This window comes from Cebidichthys violaceus, unplaced genomic scaffold (genome assembly GCF_023349555.1).
Source record: "Cebidichthys violaceus isolate CVI_PGR_0920_01 unplaced genomic scaffold, fCebVio1.0.p SCAF_10, whole genome shotgun sequence".
NCBI classification, from domain to species: Eukaryota; Metazoa; Chordata; class Actinopteri; order Perciformes; family Stichaeidae; genus Cebidichthys; species Cebidichthys violaceus.
In genome coordinates, this window is record NW_027176263.1 from 5,325,691 (window position 1) to 5,343,808 (window position 18,118).

At 43.0% G+C, this 18,118-nt stretch overlaps 1 protein-coding gene across 2 annotated transcripts; it reads right to left on the bottom strand.

Moving 5' to 3' along the window:
* efemp1 (EGF containing fibulin extracellular matrix protein 1) lies at window positions 1-17,113 on the bottom strand. Of its 2 annotated transcripts, none has more exons than XM_068721955.1 (11): window positions 17,032-17,113; window positions 16,409-16,512; window positions 16,164-16,209; window positions 15,672-15,968; window positions 4,757-4,879; window positions 4,478-4,597; window positions 4,005-4,124; window positions 3,683-3,802; window positions 2,665-2,791; window positions 2,384-2,576; window positions 1-1,928 (listed from the first exon to the last, which is right to left on the bottom strand). In XM_068721955.1, the coding sequence occupies exons 2-11, from the start codon at window positions 16,487-16,489 to the stop codon at window positions 1,767-1,769; spliced, it is 1,389 nt and encodes a 462-aa protein (XP_068578056.1). In that variant the 5' UTR covers window positions 16,490-16,512; window positions 17,032-17,113; the 3' UTR covers window positions 1-1,766. The 2 variants fall into 2 exon arrangements, with proteins under 2 accessions (XP_068578056.1, XP_068578059.1); XM_068721958.1 differs by having other exon boundaries at window positions 17,042-17,111.
* Between the last annotated feature and the right edge of the window lie 1,005 nt (window positions 17,114-18,118).

An 18,118-nucleotide genomic window follows, 5' to 3' on the forward strand; every position in this document is an offset into this window, starting at 1 on the left:
CCCATTTATCCATCATATTTTATTCAACAATACAACTTTTGCTCTTCAGAGTACAATCAATATAAGATACATATGACAAAAATATATATTTTAAATAGAAGAGAAAAACATTAAGGCATTTCAGTGAAGGAAGTCTTGACAGCATGAATGATAATATTAGTGTTACATTTATTTGTGTTTACCTCTAAGGCACTATGCATGATCGCTGCTGAAACCACATAAAAGATGGACAACTTTCTACAATTGAAGTGGCAACAACATGTTGGTTTTCAGTGTGGTTTTCAGTGCTGTGTGTCTACAGTGTACAGTGTTTCAGCAATAAGCCAGAGCAGACACGCAGAGTCACGAAAGGCAAAACAGGTAGTGAAAGATTTCTCATTCTGCCAAAAGTGAGGTGGCATTGTATTAACACTTTAATAATCCCCTGTGTTACACATGAAACCAGCTACAGGGCAAAGCACTGTAATTATGTTCATCACGCAAGCCAGCCTGGTGCCAGTGTGACTTCTTGACTGGGACCGACATGAGAAAGCCCAGCTGTTACTCTGGAGAATCGTTGTGGCACCAGTGAGTGGTCGATTGGCCGAGGTGTGTTACGAAAGCCGTCATTTCCTGTGCGTGTTCTCGAGTTTAACAAAAAAAAATCTCTGTTATTGCCTCTGTGACCGAGGTCTGTGAGGATGGCATCACAGAAACGCATAAACAGCTCAATCACATCCACCGAACGTGGGGGCACAGAACAAGCTCTTCCTCACTCTTTCCCTTACTCCCCATCTGTGTTTCACACTTTCACTTGCTTGCATGCATAAACAAAGCCATGCACACACACACACACACACACACACACACACACACACACACACACACACACACACAGATTTCTTACCTCGGTATGTACAAGACTTAACTCTAAAGTCTACGAGCATCAAGCCTGTTGTTATGTAAAGTTTAGTCAACTGACTCTCCCTTTACACTTCTGAACTGTTCTGGGCTTCTCTGGAAATTATTACTCATGAGCAAAACTATACAGAAACTTGCACAAACAGCGTGGCACAACAGCACTAACCCCTACAACATTTATCAACAAAAGCTCAGTCAATTATTTTGTATCAAAAGCTGCTCATACTGGATATTTGTCATGTACATTAATATAGAAAATATGATTTTTATCTCTCTTTCTTACAACAGAGCGCTTCACTGATGCATACACAGGTTATTGGAAGGAGGTCTGGTCTGAAACAAAGTGATAAATGTAGGTACAGCTGCATCAGAAATCCATCACCGTATGGATGTGTGCCCACTAGGCCTCTTTTCTTGAGTACCACTGCTCTGTTTTCCAGTTGTTTTTTTAGTATGGGAGCAGCAAAAGTGAAAAAGCTTACATCCAGCACATTTCTTATTTTTCTTATGTCCATTTCAGGCACTTAAAGTGAAAAAATGTTGTAAACTATGAAGATGTGAAATAGTTTAATGTTAAGTGCTGCTGTTGAAAAACAGTGTGTGATTCCTCAGGACACTAAAACCCTTCATTACAATGCTTCCCAGCACCTTGAGAGAAAAAGATGCCCAGTGGTCACATTACAGCACGGGTTGGGCTGAGCATGCCTATTGGATCTGCTGTGCTGCTGTATGAGTCTGGGACAGCCTACGTTATATGTTGTATTGTATGAAAATGTACAGTATGTTATGCTGATACAGGCATCTGCTGTGTTACACTGCTATGTTTGCTGAACCAGACTTATGTGGGCTGCTGGGGATTGTGGCATTCAGAAGGCGTAGGGCCCGACTATGATGGTGAGTCGGAGCAGTGAGCTGGAGCGGTAGTTCATGGTCAGATGGTGAGTGACCATCTCCAGGTCCACAACGTACTCCCTGGGGCCTGACAGAGGCTTGGTTAGCACCAGCATGGCACTCACGTTGCTGGAGCGCTGCAAGAACATGTAATCCGTCAATATGTAAGCATGTAAATACAGATTTATAACATTGGTGGGAGACTAACGGCATGCTAATTAGCAAATGTTAGCAGCCAAACAAGCTCAACTAAGACGGTGAACATGTTAACATTTAGCTCAAAGCAGTAGCCTGACAGAGCCGCTAGCATGGCTGTATCATTAGTCTTGTTTGCTTTGAGTGCCAAATATTATCTCGATAGAGCATAACTGTGACTACTGTGTAACAGTCGCCATATGTTGATCAAATACCAGGTTGAGTTATTGTTGGAAGCGGAATCAGGAGGATGATAATAGTGTGAATATGTGAGTAACTTTCAGGATTTTCCTTGAAACTGCAGATTTCGACAGCATCATGACACTGTACCAGTTACCTGTTACACCCCCCTCCAGCTTTTTATGCAACAACAAAACAACAATTCCTTCTGACTTACCCGCAGGAACAATTCTCCTGCCTCATTCCCAGCTTTGATCCTGAAGGTGTTGTGTGTGTTGGCGTACATGTTGGTGGCCTGAATCTGGAAGATGTCTGCTGGCACAGTCCGGTCCGCCTGGATGCTCATGTATTTGTAGACAATTGACGGTGGGAGACCCTGGCACTCTGCCTGAGACCGGCAGATACAGCGACTGTAAACACACAACAATTAAAACAATCTTTGTGAAACTGGCTGCACTGATGAGAGTGAAACTAAAGAACTGGATGATGTTTACTGACTTTTCAGAGGTTTTGGCATAAGGTGCCTCACAGGGGTTTCTGGGATAGCAGCGGAAGCCTCCATAATAGTTCCAGCACATTTCATCGTCGTTGCAGTTATGGGTCCCCGTCTCACACTCATTTATGTCTTGTGATTGGCAGGGTGACCGAGAGAGAGAGAGAGAGAGAGAGAGAGAGAGAGAGAGAGAGAGAGAGAGAAAAAGAAAATGAGTAGTCAAAAATAGCTGGATGAAAATGCTACGATCCCAAACTTCCAAAACACACACAAACTCTACACGCTTCATGAAACAGAGCTGTGAAAACACAGTCAAAGTTCAGGACGTGTACAATTTGGGAACAATGTTTCTAGGGTTGTATTTCCAGCAGCTGTGGAGGTGAAAGAGGAAAGCCTGCAGATCTGTAGTGGAGGGAAGCCCCTGATGCAACCTCACACAGGCCTAACTGCAGCTCTCTCCCTGCAGCACCATGAAAATAACCCCATCAAACATGCCCCAAACCACAGGGCTATTTCTGGCACAGCAACCTGGATTCATCAACATCAGGTCCATCTGACACAACCGGCCGGATTCATGGCTTTCTCTATAAAGCCTGCACCTGACTGAGAGGGAGAGGAAAAAATAACAGCTCTCCCTTTGAGCGGTTGCCGGAGCTTCAAATAAATCCACATCAAGAAACCAACATCATGCATATAAATTCACAGAGGTGGCTTAGCAGGGCAACACAAAATTGTTGTATTTGTTTTGCCTAACCTCTGAATTCTTTCCATGACAGTACAGGTTGAAAGTGACTTTCATTCCTGCTTGAGAGGTAGAATAGTGGCTGATAGCAGGCATGATCAAGTTCCTGTTAAGAGTGATCTTCAAAGAGTTGAGGAAAAGGAGGAAAGGCGAGAGAGAAGAAGAACTTTGTTGTGTGTGAAAAAACAGAGATGAGGATAAGATAGATAAATTAACTAAGAAGGGATTGAACAAATAGATTGATAGAAGGAAAGGGAGAGGAAACAGGAGGACTGCAGTACCTTGACACATCCTGTTTCCCTGGAGCTGATATCCTTCTGGACACTCACAGGAGTAACTTCCTGGGCTGTTAATACACTGGTACTGACACATGTAGCTGGAGAAGCTGCATTCATCAGTGTCTGCGCAGAAAAAATGCACACACAAACATACATTAGATAATCAGCAGCAAGGCTATGCTTACAAAAAAATGGGCATGTGACACATGTTTACAAACAGGTCAGCAGTGTATGACTGTGTGTGTGTGTGTGTGTGTGTGTGTGTGTGTGTGTGTGTGTGTGTGTGTGTGTGTGTGTGTGTGTGTGTGTGTGTGTGTGTGTTCACCTTGGCAAGAGACTGTGTCCTGTGCCAGCTCATAGCCCTGTTCACACTGGCAGAGGAAGGAGCCAATCAGGTTGTAGCAGTGGTGCTGACAGGGATTCTCCACATCACATTCATTCACATCTGGAACAAAAGCAGATGTTTTACATACCTGGAGTTTCAGCTCTTTTTATTAATTGCACTTGTTGTTTTTTTCATGTGTTTTATCAAGTATATATTTAGCTTTCCTTTGCCCTAGTATGTGGTTTTGTTCTGCTTGTATGCACACTAAAGCTGTAATTATGATTATTATAATAAACTCTTCAAGTAAACCTGTAACAACAGGTGTCCAGATCTATTGAAAGTCAGCCTGGCAACACCAAGACAAAATGTCTGTCAAGCTTCCACTAAATGACAAAGCAGTGAAGCAAAATGTTTTCACAATTCAATGTTGTACACATTAACACACAAGTACATGTGGCTTTTCAGTGACTTACCAACACAGCTGTGGTTGTTGCTGGCCAACTTGTGACCTGCGTTGCACTCACAGTAGTAAGAGCCCTGTGTATTCACACATCTGTGCATGCAGTAGTGGGCCAGAGCACACTCATCTCTGTCTGCAGGAAAACAGAAACAGAGCAGTAAGATACATTGCAGAGAAGCAATTATTTAAGTCAGTTGATAAAAGACAATACAGGAACCACTTCAAAAGCTTGATACCGGTTCTGATCATGTGATAAAGAGCAAAGAGAGAGTGTTTTGCGTCCACCACTTACCTACACAGTGGTCTCCATTCTTCTGGAAGCCTGGAGGACACTGGCAGGTGTAGGAACCTCTGGTGTTGTAGCACGTCTGTTCAGAACCACAAGTGTGTCTACCTGTCGCACATTCATCTATGTCTGCAATAAACACACAAACACAAACTCTGAGAGGAAGCTACAAGTTAATGCCTACTGTACGCAGGAACATGTGGCAGACAAAGCAAAGCAACATGTCTGGACTGTATGTACTCTGTGATCTGTGATGTGTGAACTGCTTTCAAACAGACAGTAAAAATCTGTGATCACTGACACCATCACATCACACACATGGGCATAAACACACATGTTCACACAGAGAAGGGGCGATTAAATAAAGAGGGCTTTTATTCAGCAGCTCCGGGTGAAGGGGAAAACACAGATCATATCTTCTGCTAACAGGACAGTTCTTTGAAGGGGGTAGTGTGTGCACGTGCGCGCGTGCGTGCGTGTGTGTGTGTATGTGTCTGTGTGTATGTGTATGAAAGAGAAAGAGCTCAAATGATAAGTCGTGTGCTTTCTACCATAACACTTTGCTCTCTCATCAGACATCCATCAACCCAAAAGCACACAGATCCACTTTCTATCCCTCACACCATCATGAATAACTTATATAACATTAGTAAAATAATCTTAAAAACACAAAGCGCCTGTCAGAAAGATGCGCGATTTCCCATATCAAAGTCAAACCATTTGTACTGCAGTGAGAAATATCTATAATGTAAACAACTCTGCGCATTTATCACCAACTTATTAATAATGTGATTTCCGAAATGCAAACTCAAATGTTACCTACTCAAATTTTAAAGTGGGAAGTGGGACAATGAGGTGATGATGAGGTGTTAAACCTCCAAAAAGTACCTTTGGAAGTTATTAAGATTTTAGCAGAAAAGTGAAATTTCCAGCTCTGACTAAAATAAACTAAACAGTAGTGGTAATATTTTAACGTTTTCAATTTTGGTTTGTTTGGAGCAAGAGCCTCTTAAAAAAGGTCTGCTCACTGTAACTACCCTCGCTCCTTTTTTTTCTTTTCCATCTTCCATCTTCCATCTCCCCCCACACAAATAGGCCCATACTGTATACTCTCATCCTTGTGGGCCCTCCAGCAGTCCTCTTGGGTGGTCTGACACAGCTCATCATCTGCAGACAGCCAGTAGGCATCAGTTTAACAACACGACAGACAGTTATCCTCAATAACACACGCACAAAAGAAAAGAAGGGGGGTTCTGCTGCATTGTGATTTGACACATGCCAACAATAGTCAAAGAACCTGAGTGGAAAACCTAAACTCTATGCTGCAGACAAACAGACATGATTGCATTGTCCCTCCTGCAGGGTTTAGATGCAATAAATGCACCTGAGACAATGATAATCATGGAGCCCCTATTCATAGAAAACACAGCACGATCAATCAAACTATTACAATGCGTGCAGGAAAGCCCAACTTTCTCCTGCACAGATATGTCGAACTGATATTCTATTCGTACTTTCCGTGCTTATCTGTATTCAATTCTGTTCTTACACTATCGCAACAACCAAATTTCCCCACTGGAGATCAATAAAGATCTTATCTCATATTCCGCTGGACATGTTCCATGTAATGTGGGCTCAGCTGGAAATGATTATGCCCTTCCCTGAGAGCCTCAGGGGCCCTAAATGCCCTCCACACAGCCTCCACCATCCAGTGGGACTGGAGCCGTTTAGAAATTGGCTTGCTTTGCTGTGAAAGAGCCAGTGAAACAAAAAGTGGGACAGAAGGTAAGCTGTCTTCACTTCTTAAAGGGAGGAAAGGGAAGAGGGCTAAAATGTGCTCAACCCTCTGGGAGCACAGTGATAAGATGAACTCAGTACATTAGGGACAAAAGCAAGGTTTATCTAAAAGGTGCACCTGAGAGGCAACAGGTGCAAATTGCATTCAGGGAGGAATGCACAGACAAGGCTTGTTGCTCACTGACCTGCTTAATAAAGGCCAAAGGTGAAAAGCAGTGTTGTTTTGGACAATCTAACGCTCTGATGTGGCCTGAAAAGGCATCTGGGAAAGTGCATCTGCATCCAGCACTGAGAGTGTGGGAGAAGCTGAATGCTTGGATCCTAACAACATCACACTATGGGATAACGTCCCAACAGCGCAAAGGCTTCATGACATGGCTGTTAAAAAGCTGTGGCTCACTAGAGTATCTCACGGTAGACCTGCAGCATACAGATTTAACCTCTTAGGCCAGGAGATCTACCTAGTCTAGATGTGGATAACATATATTTTCCCATGTGCATCCACACTCAAAAGTATTTGTTTCTGCATTATTAGTAGAGATTTGAATATCAAGTGGCATCTGTCTCAGTGACAATACCGATACTGTCTAACATCATCCATTCAGCTAATAATACAGTATATTCATGTTAATAAATATATGTAAAAACAACTTATCTATGCTATAGTTTGAATGTGCAGAAAATTGGCTAGAAAAGACAACAATACATAAGCCCCAGTATTAGCCTTGACAGGTAGCTACACATGCTAGTGAATGTAAACCACTAGCTCACCCTTAAAATTAAAACACGGTGATGTGCTCCTCAGAGAAAAAAATGGAAGTGAAATCCTGTATATATCAATGAAAAATTGGAATGAATGTCAACAAATAGTTGAAGCCGGGATCAAATCCATGTGAATCCCAACCACGCCTGCTTACTGGAGGTATTTGGTGATTCATTGAGACTGGAAATGCCCTGCCTTCTGGCAATAGATTCAGACAACACACGAGACTCACTGAGACTGAGACTCCTAATTCCTGGTATAATACAGTCTGTGTGTTGATGCTTTCGTAGTGCCAAGAAGCAGACAATCAAAATGTAATGCCAGTTATGATTTTGTTATGAGTGACAGAAAGCGATATTTGGCGACATCTTTAGTTCTTCAGTCATGTCACTGATTAATTAACAAGACTTAGTTTAGTGCACAGGACACCAACAGCGGCCTCCTGAACGAAAGTCCTGGGTTTGTTTGACCCGTCCACCTCCACTCCCGCCTGCCCTATCTCTTTATACTGCGTCAGTTTCTCTGAGCGTCTGATAATGACGTGGATGGGTTTACAGCCGGTGTGTCACATTCAGAAGCTAAAGGGTGGCACTGAGTGCCTGAGGGCCACTGAACAACCATCAGTATTTGACGAGTTGGGAGTGAGAACGAGTTGTCAGGTCAAAAGACTTCATGGCAATCGATCAAACAGTAGTTGAGACATTGACCAAAACCAACATTGCCATTCCTCGAGTCATGCCACTAGTGCTGCTAAGCTTCAGGGTTTCTCAATAGGTAAGGTTGTCTTTGTTCACATTTTAGTTTGTTTTAACTTCTGCAGTGTTGTTATTGCTTGAACAGTGAGCAATCCATTGGTGTAAGCAATTATTTTCTGCAGCATTATTGCCAGATCAGATATGCAGCAGAGTTTGACCAATTGCAGTTAGCACTTTTAGCTTTGTTCAGACTGAATTCAGGACAAAATCTGAGCCAGAGCTGTTCCACATGTGGCTTCAATACGTGGACTACGAATCAGTTTCTGAGAGCAGCATTTGCTCTAACTTTGGGACATCTAGAATTACATCAGGTGCATTTGGAATGATTTTGGCGTGAATTGCCTGGCATGAGTCCAACAACATTCATGCCACAGAGTACCTGGGAGACTTGGGAGTACCAGAATCCATCAAACAAGGTGTTGCTGGTGCAGGGCAGACATCTGCAGTTGGATCAAGTTCCAACGCTCTCCTACATCAGGTGTAGAAACCAGCTGTTGGTTTGAAGTAACTGCACATGGCTAGCTGTAAATTGTTTAAATGTGAACAATGCAGCAATGCTTCCTAAGAAGTTCTGTGTACGGAAAAGTCAGAGTCATCCTCACCCCCTTTAAGAAAGCTTGGAGAGCTCTAAATGAAAGCATATGTGCTGAATGCAATCCAAAGGTTCATTCACGGGAATATCTTGTGGTCACTGCTACTTTGTCACTAAACCTTTAAAACGCTGCCAATACAAAGTTCTACAGAAGTTTGTGTGTGCGTGCGTACAAGTGTGTGTGTGTGTGTGTGTGTGTGTGTGTGTGTGTGGGTGGGTGGGTGGGTGGGTGGGTGGGGTGGGAGGGCATCCCACACTGGCTGGCTCTTAGGTCCCATAAAGCCTCCATAGCTCACCACATTCAGTACAGTCCATATAGTTTACACAGGAAAACAGATTTTACCATTGAATGTGATGATGTGTTGCGTGTGGTGAGAAGTGACTCTGTTCTCTGAGGTCAGATTTTTTTTTTTCCAGAATTTATTTAACACAGCTTACAAGTTTCCTCTAAGAGCAAGCCTGCTGTAACATCACAGGGAAAGATAAGGCTGTCCAGCAGCAGAGTGGAATATGTGGAAGGAAAGAATGAGGAGAAAGGGTGGAGGTCTTTTTTTTTTTAAACAAAAAAGGGCTTTTTAAGATTTGAAGTTAGATTTATGGCCGTGTGTGCATATGTGATGTCAGAGTTAAAAACTCCTTGCTTTTCAGGGAGATTAATTCTAAATGCCTTGTGGGAGTTGGGGGAGTAGTGGGGATGGCGGCAGCTCAAAGAATGTGAGAGTGTGTGTAATGGACGAGTGGGTGTGTGTGCATCAGAGGTCCTGTTTGAGGTGCTTGAACATTAAATGGCCTTTTACAATGTTTAACAGAATGGAGTGATGCACCATAAAGAGATGTTTGATGTGTTACTGCATGCATATGTTTGAGAAAGAAACAGCACATGTGTCCAAAACGGGGACTTAAAATTAGTTTGGCCAGAATTCAGAACAATGTGTTATTTGCTCCAGATTCAAACCGACATGATAGGGCTTGTTGTAATTATCACTTGAGAGCATTTAGTCTTGTTTTCACTGAACCACTGCAATGGAAAGCAGGAGCTGTTCCAAAGAACAGTTGGAGTAATCCTGCTGTTGGACAGCATCTCTGTTTCCCTCTGATTATTGGATAATTCAATCTTTGGGAAAGCAGGGGGCAAGATGTGCAATGTTAATAGCCCATAAAATTTCACAACGTCAAATTTATTAGCATGTCATACACCAGCCCCTGAGCGTTTGATTTTGCTGAACCTCAAACACCTTAATATCAGCCCTGCTGGCAAACGGTGCCCCGCACATTGTTTCACTTGTATAATTCTCTCTGCAATGCAGTGTGAAATGCAACTATCTATCATCGGCTTGAACAAGACCTTAGGACAAATAGGAGTGGTAGTGTTTCCCTTTCAAAGCAAGTCCAAACACAAAGCAGATAAGAAATCAAAGAATTCAAGACACTCTGACCTTATATTCTGTGTATTTCCATCTGTATATGGGCATGAAATATTTCCATGCTCTTGCTAATCGTACCACTCCCAAGATTCCCCATTGTTCAGGAGGAACAAGAGTTTTAGTTCTGCTGACACTTACTAACTGATTTGTGAGTTTGTTCCACACTCTTCTAAAGGTCGGGCAGAGTTTTGACATTCTTGAAAATCCGTCCGGTGTGCCAGCTACATTCCTGACTGATAATAATCCTTCCTGTTACTCTGAAAAATATCTAGAAAAAAGAAGTGCTGAGCAACTCTCCTGCTAGTCAATGTGAAGACAATCAATCACTCTGCCCACCTGACATGTCAGTAGTCACGCTGCGGCAGCCATTCACTGCCTTTAGAGCACATTTGTGGCCTGGAAGGAATGAAACCTGTAAATATGGTCGAAATAAAAGTGTGAAAATATGCATCAAAGGGGAAACATTGTGAGTAACATGAACCCTGCGATCGCATGCGAGTGTCACCCAGCTGAGCGCAATAGTGATTTATAGCAGCCCTGTGTCCCTTTCCATCATGAGGTAAACGGAAAGAGCAACACATGTGAACACATCAGAGGAGGAAGCAGCTGGCCGTTGGCAGGCACCGACCTCAGGGAGAATAATAACAACAACATTAAGCACTTACGCTGAGGAGGCACGGCAAAGCTGCTTCCCCCTCTGGCTCCCCTCTGCCACCGTTGATGTGATGGCAGCGAGGAGCCAGCAGCAACACCACAAGCACTAACAGCATCCTGTACAGCAACACTGCACAGGCCTACAGTACAGAGGGGCTGCCTGCTGGATCGTTCGATTGTACTCACAGAGTCTGAAAGGTCTTCTCTGGCAGCGTTAGGAAGCTGTAACATGCAGTCACCACGGTACCCGTTAAAACACAGGAGGGCTGGAAGTCATTCTCTGACATCGGTTTCAAGATTCCTCATGTAGTCGATGTTTTAGGATGTAATCGCTAAAGGTGTTTCAGTCATAGGTGTTTAACTCTTGACTTTTTGGTTTCTAGGATAAAGACATTCAAATTGTGTATTGCCTTGGAGACACTGATGTCGAAATACATCCAGCAATTAAAAGATCATTAAAGAATTGGGAACTTCTTTATCAGCAACTCAGGAGTTGCAACATCAACAGGTTTTCTGGCACACTTTGCAAATGGAAAGTGAGTTCTGAAAGCCAGAAATCTCAGCAATGTTGATTCACTAGTACTGACTTTAAAACATGACAAGTACTTGATGTTTGATGTTTGAGGCAGCTACAGATATCAAGTAATTTGAACATCTGGTAATGGTGATGATTTAACTGATTTTCCTTTTTTAATTTTTTTTTAAACATAGAAACAGATAGTACCGTTGAGGTACTCCAACGTTGCCATTCCTAGAAAGCATCTACCATTCAAAAGCTCAAACATGCAACACCAGTTGCTACAGCTGAAACTGCAGCGTAACAGGTTCAATGTCGAGTCGGACCGTAAAATCATACTGTGGGGCACCAGGACAATCACATGGTGAAGACACAGTGACACAGGACAGTGCAAATCATCAGTCTGAGAGCAGGTGGAAGACAAGAGCTTAACTGGTAATAGGAGGGTTCAACAGGTACAAAGGTGTGCCTCAGGTGTCTTTTTGTTCGAGCAACCCTAAACAAAGTGGGTCCGCTTGTGGTTGATCCCACTTCCTCAACAAGTGTTCAAGTCAGTGTTCAAGTCTTCCTTCTCTGTGCAACAACCTTCTCCAAAATCTGTGTTGCTTATCTTTGATGGATGTTTGGGAGAAACAAATACTGATAGGATAACATCTGAAGGAATTTCCTGAAAAACTATAATCGCTCTGCGCATATCCTCACATCTTTTTACATTGTCGGTGGATGAGCAAAGACTGGGTGGCTGGGGCTTGTTTCTTCAAGTGCAAACGTCAGGATGAAATGACAACAAGTGGAGCTGTAAAGTATAAACCGCAAAGGTCAAATCGTGCAGCAGCGTAACGTTGTGCATTCTCTGCTTGTTCTGCTCTCTGCATTCCTGCTCCTCGCAGATCGATCCGATGCTTATCTGTCAAAGGTGGTGAGTAATTCCTACCATCACAAAAGATGGCAGCAAACGGAAAAAAACAACCACCACTGACATTCCAGAGATATTCCTCCCAAGAGCATTGCATCTGTGTGGAAAAATGTTATTGCATGCACTCTGCCTTGTTCGGAAAAGTACACAAGTTCTCTGTCACACAGGGATTAACGGTCTTAATAGAACATAGTTGGGAAAGATTTCCAGCCACTGCAGGTGAAGAGCGTCCAGACGTAGCTGAAATCAGTCAGGCATGTAGGTGGTAATGTGGCCTGCATGACCTCAGGAAACCAGACAGGTAAGCAGGAGTGGCATGTCCTTTCATGTCCCATACTGAAGCGCATTAGTATCTAATTTAGACATGAAATATATGTAAACTCAGGACTTGTAAAACATGATATGTATCATTCTCTCTGGCCAAAGTTATAGCCCTAAAGTCACTGAATGCACAGTAAAGTTGGTTATGAGTACAAACAATGTTCAACTGTAAATGAGGATCATAAAATAGCTGCTTTCTATTTTTCCTCAGATTTAATGACTGTTTCTCTCGTGTTTGATGGACAACCTTCATTTCAAGGAGGAAGTGATCTCACCTCTGCTGTAAATAAGAGTTAATATGCATACACAAGACTACAACAAGCCACTTGTAGGCATCTCCCGGCAGTAAACACACTAAGTATGTGTGTGTATGTTTGGAGGGTGGGGGGAGGTCATGGAAATGTGAGGCATCATTAAGTTGTCACACATACAGTAAAGGTTCAGAGTGTCTCTGCGTGGCCGGGGCTGGAGTTGGGCGCCAACTTCCCCGATGTGTCACTGCAACAACACACACTTGGGCTCAGGTTCACACTCAGAGCCAAAGGGCTTCAACGAATATTAAAGCTTTGTTTAAAAGCAAAAATATTGTGTTGAAGTGTATTGTATAATTTGGGGTTTGCTTTTTGCTTTTAATCAGTAAAAAGAATATTGCACTAAAGAAAAACTTTTGTGTTTTAGAAACTATTTTCTTTATTTTTGTGCTTTGGAAAATTGGCTTCATTTTTTTTCCAGGGTATTTGGATGATCTCTGTACTATTCGCCCCACACTCAGCAGTAAGACACCAAAGCAACTCAGCATTAGCACAACCCATGACGTTGGTACAACCTGGCTTGGTCAGTGCTCAGGCACTTCTGTGGTTCTTTAGTCAGAGTCAGCCTTTTTATCCTCCCCTTTGCCCTACCTGACTCGACGCTCTAGGTTTCCTTCACAGAGTGGTGAGTTAGCAGTGAAGGAGCCTGATGTAAGCGCTATTTGATACACTGAGGTTTCCCCCCCCATTGAAAGTTAATGGGAATTCCTTCACTAGCAAGATACGTAGATGTGCAAAACAGCCACTGTGGAAAAAAAAAGAGAAAAGACAATTCTGTGTCCGAGAACAATTGGCTCATTGTAGCGAGTTAACGGTAATGACAGAGAAACCAGAAACTGATGTAAACAAAGATTATATCACTCCACCGACAGAAACATACGCCCAAGAGACGGCACGAGACGCCTTCCAGTTAAAACTACAGTCATTTCAAAGCAATAACGCTGACAGCAACAGCCTATCTTTGTTTAGCCCATGCACTGAAGCGGCACGCCAGCGAATGAATAAGTATTATGCCCATGCCAGCTCGCTTATGTGGTTACATTAGCTGATATGCTGCCATGTTTTACACCCTAATAAAACCTAATTGGGTTCCAATTCAGAGAAACGTATAAAGAACCTCACACATATCTTTGCCCCAGGTGTAAAATCAAATTTGTTACTTTCACTGGAGCTTTGTGACCACAAGCCTCACCACACAGCCACTCACCACATACCTCTGCCTACTGGCAAGAGGAGCTCCTAACCACTGAACACATGAAATTTACGGCGATGCACTTTACCTTACATTACAATTATACAGCTTACCCTAAATATGAACACTCACCCTCCCGATCTCTCACAGACCAAGACAGATGGCAAGGTAAAAGCTAAAATAGGTGAATCAGAGTTTCTCTCTCAGGTGCAGCCATGAACATCTGGCACAAAGCAGTGAAGAGCACTGGTGTGTGTGTGTGTGTGTGTGTGTGTGTGTGTGTGTGTGTGTGTGTGTGTTAGTGAGACAAAGAATGAATCTTCAAACCACTCCCCATTTGTAAAGATCAAAGAGTCTTGCCCAAACACAAGATCACACCCACACAATCTTCTGCAGCTGGTCACGGCCCAGAGAATATCTACTGAAGGTATACAGGCTATATGTGAGCACAGAGCTTGCTGCAGTATTATAAAGGTTTCCTTGATTTTCCCCTGAAGCAGAGGACCCCAACACTCAAGACAAGAACAATTTCTTGTATTTTAAGAAGAAGCTGAACTCCGGCCAAAAACATCATGCTGCGAGCGACCAAAGAGTTTAGAAAACATGATATCACAGTGAGAAAAGTCAAGAAGCTTGCAACACCTCTGGCAGCTACGCATGGTTTAGCTGTTGATGACTGTCAGACAGATGGATGAACAGTTCACCTTTGGAGCTCTGCTTATTGAGGCTCTAAAGTCGTTAGCAAGTAATTATCAAATACCTGCTTGGCCCTGCTAGAGACACATTCAGACACATTCTTCCACGCAGCAGCGATGCATCTGGCCAAGTGCAACAAAAGCATACTACTGATATTCAGGAGATAAAAGCACTTCTCAATATTGACATTTAAAGGTGCAATGTGTAAGATCTGGACAGAGTTTCAGTTTTGAAACATTAAAAAATTAACTAACATTATCAACAGAATACGTAGGCGTCTTTGACATAACGACGGAAATGGGCATTCTAACCTCCTGCTGTGTATCCTGGCTCTCGGGTCTGCACTGGTTGAATGCAAGTTAATGCAGCTAACGGCTTCCCGTGTAGCTTATCAAAAAAAAAATATGAGTCATTTTCTAGTGTCTGCCACTTTGGATTTGATCTAGTAAACAAACTATCAATTTATTTTATGACTGAAAACTGTAACTTTAGATTAAATGGACCCAGAAGCAGAGGTGAAATGCTGCCCCCTACTTGTTTGTAGCATGAAGCCAGATAGATTTTACACATTGCACCTTTAATTCTGCTATCATACTGTGGTAAAAAGCAGTCAGTACAAGGGGATTTTAATCTGCACCCACATTTTTAGGGTGCAAGCTGTTTCATGAAGGCCAAAAATGAAATCTTTCACATTCTGGAAGATTAAATAACTGAAACAACTTTTTTTATGGAGTGTGGCAGACATCCTTTTTGCACTTCTACACCACATTTTGTGGTTACACCTCCTCTCCTGCTGACAGACTCCTGTTTCTCTCCTGGCGAGCTTGTCAACACCACTTGCTGAGATAACAGGATCCGTCTCTATGTGTTGGTGTAAAGCCGTAAAAAATGAAAGGCTTGTTTTTCAAGTTACTTTGATGGTACTTTGTATCATCTTGTAGCTGAAGAGAGAGGGGTAGGAGAACCTGGGCAGCTGATCTTACCTCTGCAAAGGTTCTGCTCATCTACAGTGTATCCGGGTGTACAGCGGATAGTCCGGCTGGAATGAGAGACCCCCAGGTTGGCGTCAGACCATGGGAGAATAGGCTGGCTTGGTGGAGCAGCAGGGACAACAGGGACAGGAGGGATAGGGGGGATGGACTCTGGCAGCGGCACTTGCTCGCCCTCCTTACTGATATAGATGACGGCATTCTTGGGGAGGCAGAGGTATCCGCCAAAGTGGTTGATACACTGCATCCCTCCTTTGCAAGCATCGTCAAACGAGGCACACTCATCGATGTCTGACAGGAAAAACAGGAAGACGGACAGATAGAAAGACATTAGAAATGTAATTTCCTGTAGTGGAATTATTCCAATTGGTTAAAATGACAACTGATAGCTTGGTTGAAAATATATGAAAAATAAAGACACAATTAAACTCATTAAGCGTGAAAAGCTGCACAAATGTGTAATAAGCAATGCTTAACATTTCTCACCTCTGCACTGCTCTTTGCCTGTGTCATACTCATACCCTTCTGTGCACTGTGAAGGACAGGTAATGATTACCACGAAATTATACATATTTGAGTGTCCTCTCATGTGTGTCAACATCATATGATAAAACAATAAAAGCATGAACCCTGAGGTCTTCATCAGCCACTAGTACAAAGCATCTCCAACATGCCGAGTTGTGTTAAACCAACACAGAAAAACACTGACTGATAAAAAATCTCTCACTTACTGAGTATACGACCGGCTCCTCAGCCTCCTGAGAGAGGACGTTTGTGAAAACCGCACAAAGACACACGCAGATCCCCAGCATGTCGACCAAACGTCGGAGCAGCACTGTAACGAGATGCAGAGGAACCAAATGGATAGAGCGTGCAAGATCATTTTTCGCTTGACAAGCCTTCAAGTTTTAATACCAGCTATTACATCATTGATGGCATTGCTTAACGAGTCTCAACATCTCCCGCTGCTGGCGTGATGTTTATGTTGGCACCGCTCCAGCCAAATCTGCGACTTCAACTAAGTGAAGTGTTTTTCTGGTGTTTTTCTCCAAAAGGATTAGTGCGTAATACGCGTAAAGATCGTGCGTAAACATGCCCTCCTGTGTCACTCAGTGTCAGGAAAATGAACTACTTAATCAGCCATGCAGAGCTCATGTTGATTAAAATTCTGTATTTGCACAAAACATGTCCAATTTAAGCCTCGTTTCAAGATACACTTGTTACAGGTCAATTCCCTGAGAACAAGCGAGCTACATCCAATACCGCAGATTTGTTTCAACATTCATCGTTATCTAATCAGAGCGCTGTGCTGTATGCAGTAGTTTTGTCATCCCGTGGCGCATTGGAGACGTACCTGCAATTACCTGCGGATCTCCAACTCTCCTGGCGCGCTGAAGAAAACGTCCCCGGTTTATGTTTCTGTCGCAATCCGAGAGTATGCGCGTAGCAGACTGGCGGTTAAATGCAAACGGTTCAGTGGATGTTAGATCGTTGTTGGAGTGCAAGAAGCACTTGTGATGAACATGCGGCTCGTATAGTATGACATGCTGGGGGCGGTGTACCGGGCAGGTTGAGCTCCGGGTTCCTCTCTCACCGGGGAGCAGTAAACGATCAGCAGGCTACAGTGGCTCCCTCTATAGACTGATGACTAGTGATAAAATAAGGTAATCATCATAAGACACCACTATCTAAGGAAAACTCAGCTCAGAAATAATCTATTATTACTTCTTACTCATTATGTTGCTGCACAGAACAATATTCCCATAATAAGAAACCAAAGTAAACTGAGTTAAGGTTACCAATATGTCTGCTTTGGCTCCCATACATTAAACATTGAACCTATAATGTATTGCTGTAATAGCACACATTATAGATTATTCAATTAAGCTTTCAGAAAATATGTCTGTTTATTTTACCAGTGTTCTTTTAACAACACTGTAGGGAGTTTGAAGTGAAGAGGAAATGTGGGAACATACCCCTTTTAGTTTTTATAGGCCTACACCATTTCTGCATGTTATTTTAAGAATGAACCTCCATGACTTTTGGGGTTGTAACATGCATACCCTGTCATGCTGTGGGGGATATGTACAGTATGTGTGTGCAGCAGGTGTTAAAATCAAATCTTGTGTTGAAGACCTCCGTCAGCAACCACTACATTAGCCTCTAATACATTTCATGGTGTTTACAAGATGCCTGGCTTCAGGAACATCTGCTGGAATTGGCATGGCTTCCTGGATTTCCCATGGGCGAATAGACAGCAAGTTATTGTGTGTTTGTGTGTGCGTAGGCATGTGTGTGTGTGCCAACTGCTTGCTGATACAAGTGGATAGAAATGGACTTGGCACCACCTCCTTTAATGCTGACCTTCTGACCTTTCCTCACAGGGTGTGGATGACGTGAGGATTGTGGATATATTCTGCATGGTGCGATACCCTGCAGGT

Excerpts from the sequence above, each read along its gene's own strand:
- efemp1 (XM_068721955.1), bottom strand. The coding sequence starts at position 16,489 with ATGCTGGGGATCTGCGTGTGTCTTTGTGCGGTTTTCACAAACGTCCTC. Across the intron at positions 4,125-4,477 it reads CAACAACCACAGCTGTGTTG|ATGTGAATGAATGTGATGTG; the intron begins GTAAGTCACTGA and ends CTTTTGTTCCAG. Across the intron at positions 1,929-2,383 it reads CAGGAGAATTGTTCCTGCGG|CGCTCCAGCAACGTGAGTGC; the intron begins GTAAGTCAGAAG and ends ATGTTCTTGCAG.